The sequence below is a fragment of the Eptesicus fuscus genome, chromosome 15 (genome assembly GCF_027574615.1).
Source record: "Eptesicus fuscus isolate TK198812 chromosome 15, DD_ASM_mEF_20220401, whole genome shotgun sequence".
NCBI lineage: Eukaryota > Metazoa > Chordata > Mammalia > Chiroptera > Vespertilionidae > Eptesicus > Eptesicus fuscus.
Genome location: NC_072487.1, coordinates 49,302,195 through 49,308,372, shown reverse-complemented (window position 1 = coordinate 49,308,372; position 6,178 = coordinate 49,302,195). Strand labels below are relative to the sequence as shown.

The 6,178-nt window shown below is 45.6% G+C and overlaps 1 protein-coding gene across 4 annotated transcripts in view; it reads left to right on the top strand.

The window, feature by feature from the left end:
* Window positions 1-3,864: 3,864 nt before the first annotated feature.
* Window positions 3,865-6,178, top strand: part of DCAF12 (DDB1 and CUL4 associated factor 12) — a 29,530-nt gene continuing 27,216 nt past the window's right edge. Inside the window, exon 1 of one of the 4 annotated variants that reach the window (XM_028146424.2) lies at window positions 3,865-4,042. In XM_028146424.2, the coding sequence (XP_028002225.1) occupies window positions 4,019-4,042 (24 nt within the window). In that variant the 5' untranslated portion in view covers window positions 3,865-4,018. Of the gene's footprint in view, window positions 4,043-4,852; window positions 4,985-5,289; window positions 5,653-6,178 lie in introns of those variants that run through there. The other 3 variants (XM_028146421.2, XM_008141978.3, XM_054727201.1) reach the window with 3 other exon arrangements.

Genomic DNA, 6,178 nt, shown 5'->3' with positions numbered 1-6,178 from the left:
GCAATTCTGGAAGGATTATAACATGTATGACTGCAACAAGAACCTTGCTCAAGCTTGGGGTGGTGTCACCAAGGGGTGTATGAATGGCATCTGGAAGCAGACAACTTTAACCTGGGTGTGGATAAGAATGACATGGAGGAGCTCCTAGAGGTGGTTCCTGAGTAATTGGCTAATAAAGGTTTGTTAGAACGAGAACAGGAATGCATAGCTGAAGAAGAGGCAAAAGAAAGAGAAACTGCAGAAGAAAAATAAGAACCCCCAAGAAAATTCACAGTGGAGAGTTTAGCCAAAGCTTTTTTAGACCTTCGTAATTCCTTAAAAAGTTCAAAACATGGACTCCAACACTGCAAGGTTTTCATTCATCAGCATATTTATGATGCATTAGCTGGTTAGAAGCAAATCTGATGGAAAAAATAAGCAAACCAAGCAAACACCCATGGACACATTTCTAAAAAGAGTGACACCTCCTGAAGAAGAGCCTGAGGCAGGTCCTTCAGGAGGTATTTTAGAAGGCAGCACTGTTATCATAGGGGATGACAGCTTCATGCATGTTCTTTCTTTCCCCTGAAGACCTTGTAGTGGACAAGATGTGGATGTGGAAGACAGTGATGTTGATGCTCCTGATGATACTATGTAGGCCTAGGCTAATGTATGTGTATGTAACTTAGTTGTTGTTTTTTTTTTTAGAACAACAATCTTTTTTTAAAAAAATTATTTATTGATCAGAAAGAGAGAAACATCAATTTGTTGTCTCACTTATTTATGCACTCATTAGTTGATTCTTATATGTGCCCAGACTGGGCATCAAACTTGCAACCTTGGCAGATCAGATGACACGCTAACCAATTGAGCTCCCTGGCCAGGGCTTGTGTCTCAGTTTTTGTTTTTTAAAAGATTTTTAAAAATTGATTTTCGACCCTAACCGGTTTGGCTCAGTGGATAGAGCGTCAGCCTGCGGACTCAAGGGTCCCAGGTTCGATTCCAGTCAAGGGCATGTACCTTGGTTGCGGGCACATACCCGGTGGGGAGTGTGCAGGAGGCAGCTGATCGATGTTTCTCTCTCATCGATGTTTCTAACTCTCTATCCCTCTCCCTTCCTCTCTGTAAAAAATCAATAAAAATATATTAAAAAAATTGATTTTCGGAGAGAGAGAGAAGGAGAAGGAGAGAGAGAAACATGGATATGAGAGCAAAACGTTGATTGGCTGCCTCCTGCACACCCTCTACTGGGGATCCAGCATGTACCAGAAACCTTTCTGTGCATAGGACAACACTCAATCAACTGAGCCACATGAGCCAAGACATGTCTTAGTTTTTAACAAAAAAGTTTAAAAAGTAAAGAATAAAATTTTTAAAATTTTAATAGGGAAAAGTTTAATAAGTATATAAATGAAGAAAACGTTTTTGTACAGCTGTACAATGTATTTCTGTTTTACTATAAGTGTTATTACAAGAGAGCTGAAAAGTTAAAAAAATTAAAAAATTGGCCCTGGCCTGGTAGCTCAGTTGGCTGTAGTGTCGTCCCAATATGCCAATGTTGCGTGCTCCGTCTCTGGTCAGGGCACATACAAAAGGCAACCAATGAAAGCATAAATGAGTGGAGCAAATAAGTGCTGTCTCTCTCTCTCTCTCTCTCTAAAAAAATAAATAAATAAATCAAAAATTTTTTTCAATTTAAAAAGTTTATAAAATTAAAAAGTTACAGTAATGCTAAGGTTAATTTATTATTGAAGAAAGAAAACCATTTAAATACTAGAGGCCCAGTGCATGAAATTCATGCATGGGTAGGGTCCCTAGAGGCTGCTGGCTGCCGGCTGCCGGTTGAAGGCTGGAGCCTTCCTTCATTCAGGTCAGTTGAACTCCCAAGGGGACACTTTGCATATTAGGCTTTTTATATATATAGAAGTTAAATGCAGCCTAAACATACAGTGTTTATAAATTCTACAGTAATGTCTTAGGCCTTCACATTTATTCACTACTCACTCATTGACTCATCCAGAGCAAATTTCCAATCCTGTAAGCACTATACAGGTGTACTGATTTTTATTTTTTATACCATTTTTTTACTGTACCTTTTCTGTGGTTAGATATGTTTAGATACACAGAAACTATGAGTTGCAATTGCTTACAGTATTCAGTACAATAACATGCTGGACAGGTTTGTCTCTAGGAGCAATAAACTATACAATATAACCTAGGTATGTAGTAGGCTATACCATCTAGGTTTGTATAAACCCACTCTATGACATTCACAAAACCAGGAAATCAACTCAGAATGCATTTCTCAGAACATATCTGTCATTAAGTGGTGCATGACTGAACTGTAGTATACTTACATTAACTGCACAAATACTACATATACAGCTTGATGAAATTTTACATACGGATACACTAGTATAATCACCAGCAAGATCAAGATATAGAAATTTCAGCCCTGGCTAGATAGCTCGGTTGGTTAAGAGTGTCATTCAGATACATCAAGGTTGCAGGTATAAATCCCTGGTCAGGACACATACAAGAAGCAACCAATGAATGCATAAGTAGAACAACAAAATAGATATATCTCTCTCTCTCTCTCTCTCTCTCAAATCAATAAGAGAAAAGAAAAAAGATATAGAAATTTCCAGCACACCAGAAACCCCCCTGGCTTCTCCTCCCAGTTAGTAACCACCAAGGTAATCAGTAAGTGATAAAGTTGAGAGGAGCATCTTTTGGTATTTATAACAGGTCCCTTTCAAGGATACCTGAATTTCTATTAATGTAGTGACCCAAGATGGGCCCATATTAGCTTCAGAATGGGAGCTGGTTGCCAGAGGAATCAATCATATAATTTGAGGGTTGGAACTTTCAGCTCCCAGCCAACCTCTGGGAAAGAGGGAGGGACTGGGGATTGAATTAATTACCAATGCTAATGATTTGATCAATTGGGCCTATGTAATGGAACCTCCTTATAAACCCTGAACTATGTGGTTTGGTGACCTTCAGATTTGGTGCATGTATCCATGTGCCATGAAGGAGGTGCACCCCAAACTCCTGTGTCAGGACCCTCGTCTCACCCTATGTATCTCATTCTGGCTATTTACTTGTATCCTTCATAATATCTTTTATAACAAACCAGTAATAGTAAGCAGAGTATTTTCCTAAGTTCTGCGAGCCACTATAGCAAATTATTGAACCTGATGAGGATGTCATGGGAACCCAAATTTATTTTTTCTACTATTAGTTAACATTTGAACTATTTCCAATTTAGGACTATTCTGAATAAAGCTGCTATAAATACTCTTGTAAAAAAAAGTTTAAAAAAATACTCTTGTAAGTGCTTTTTGTTGGATATAAACACTCATTTCTATTGGATTTATAACCAGAAGTAGTATTGCTGGATAAGGTACACATGTTTACTTTTAGTAGGTACTGCCACAGATTTTTCCAAATTGTGCCAATTTGCATGCCCACTAGCAATGTATGACAGTTCCAGTCGTTCTAGTTCCTAATACTTGCATTATCAGTCTTTTAAAAGCAATTGTTAACTTTTAATCTTCCAAATGAATGTTCATTTTATCTCCACAGAAATGGTGAGCTCTGCTGTGAGGGGCAGAGAGAGTTATTGGGATGTCAAGGCGAAGTGTATCAACCTCAAGGATGAGCCTACAGCCTCTGATAGGAGCAGAGGAGACCGGAATCCAAGCACAGACCAGCAAGAGCCTAGAGATTCTCAAGGAATTCCAGATTCTTGCTCAACGGACTCCTGCATTCAGGGCATTGTGAGGCAAGACAGAACTAGAACAACAGGCTAAAAAACAAAAAAAGGAAGCTGACCCACTTCTGACCCATTCACCGTGTGTATGTCTCTAAAGGAACAGGCCTGACCAAGTGAGATGAGGCTGCCTTTCCCAAGGTGGCACTAGGGGTTAGTGGCAGTGCTGATCTGTGATGGCGAAGGATCCTATCTCCATCTGGTCTCTGGTCTTTGGTTCAACTTGGAAAACAAACCCAAATCTCTTTGGAAGCAGAACTTCAGATGGGCCAACAGAGCTCCCTGAAGGTATGAGGCCTGAAGCCTGAAGGGACCAGCAGGTAACTGGGCATTGCAGCCTGAGTCTGGTTAGCCACAAGAAAGCATTCCTGCTTCCTTGCAGGGTGTTTTTTTGTTTTGTCTGAGGAATGTAGAGGCTGGCCTCAAATTCCTACAGGATCTTCTGACAATGGAGGCCAGGATGATCCTGAAGAAATGCCAGCCCTAACTGGACTGAGAAGCCAATGGCCACTTTCTTCTCTATGGCTCAGAATTTGACCCAATCTGCCCTGACGGAGATAGAACCTGGGCCCCCAGAGGGAGGCAGGCAGTGGCCATCCCCTATTCCAGTCCTCAGTTTAGGACTGCATTGGAAATGTAAGAAACATAAATTATGGGGAGAAGCCTATTTTTAAAAATGCTTTTTAATTTAATTTAATTTAATTTATTTATTTATTTATTTATTTTTGAGAGAGAAACATCGGCACGTCCCCTACTGGGGATCAAGCCCGAAACCCGGCCATGTGCCCCGACCGGAATCCAACCCGTGACCTCTGGGTGCATGGGACGAAGCTCAACCAACTGAGCCACACCGGCCAGGGCGGAGTGAAGACTATTTCACAAAACACAAAAGACAATGTGGCCGACAAGTCAAGGGACTCTAAAGGGAGGCGAGGTGACAGAGGGGTTGTTACCGGTTGGTTAGGGCTGAAGAGAGGGTAGGCGGGGGCGGGGGCTCGCGGGGTGAGGGCTCCGCCTGGGTTGGTTATACCGGGCAGGGCAGGTTTCTGCAGAGGGAAAGTATGACCTTACTGGCAAGGATTCTGGACTGAACTCCACCTAGTGAGCATGGAGGGGAGAAGGTTCTGTCTCCTCCCACACGGTCCAGCCCTTCGGCGCCCGGGCTCGGCGTGCCCAAGGCTCGGGGAAACCTGCGGCGCTGGAAGGGAGATAATCAGTGGTGGCTGCCGGGTAAAGGCGGGTGCTGGGAGGGGTTCCTTCCCTGGTGGGGGTTAGTTGTCCTCACTTCCGGGTGCATGAGGATGGGCGGGCGGGGTCTGAGGTCGGCGGCGGGAACCCAGATTCCTGTGGCCTCCGGTCGCCTGCCTCCTGCGGCCACTTTACTGCCGTTAGAAAGGGGCGGTCGGCCGCCGGGCAACACCGGCGAGCTCTCCTCCGAGCTTTAAGCCCCGCCCCGCTAGTCCCCGCGGCGTCTCCATGGCGACGCGCTGCGAAGTGCGGCTGCGCAAGGGTGACGGAGCGCGGACGAGGGGGAGGGGGTGTTTTGGTTCTAGCCGCTCGCCGTCCTTTCTAGACTGGGTCGTCGGAAAGCTTCTTGTTCCTGCTTTCTTTTCCTTTTCCCTTTCCCAGCCTCAGTTCTCCTTCTTTCCTTCCCTTCTGCCTGACTCCCCTTTTTCTATTGACGCCCCGGGTCCGGGCCATTTTCCGGGCCGGGCACACTAAGTGCACGGCCCCGGGGGCCCAGTATATGACCCGCCGTCTGGCTACCCCTCGCTTCCCCCGCCCCATGTGGCTGCGGGGCCGCAGCGGCGCTGCCCACTATGGCCCGGAAAGCAGTTAGCAGGAAGCGGAAAGCGCCGGCCTCGCCGAGAACTGGGAGTGACGCTCAGGGCCCGCAGGTGAGGGCTGAGAGGGTTGGGACTCGGGTGGTAAGGCCGAGGCACCCCGAGGGGGATAAGGTTTGCAGATTGGGGAACCGGTACCGGGATCCAAGGTCTGTAGTTAGGGATGGGATGGGGGGAGTGGAGCCCCGACCTATAGAGTCAGGGCTGGGCCATTAGGAGTTCACTGGAGAGCAGGGAGGCCGGGGTGAAGAGCTCAAGGGGAACCTCAAAATGGTGCATATACTGCGGAAGGTCTGCAGTCGGGAATGAGGCTTGAGAAACCAAATCTGGGCTTTGGAGGAAAGAAAATCGAAGTCGAGGGACATCGGGAACAAACCTCCCAGAAAACTGGGGGATGGGAGAGTGAAGTTCTTACAAGGGCCCCGGGAAGCAGGGATGATTGCGTTTCTAATATAGGAAGGAGTCTCGCTATAGATACACAAGCCCTGAGCTGGCCCTTGAATCCTTAGAACAAACAGCAGTTCCTAGGTATCATCTCTATACCGCCCCCTTTGGAGGGGAAGACCTTGTTGGACGCGTA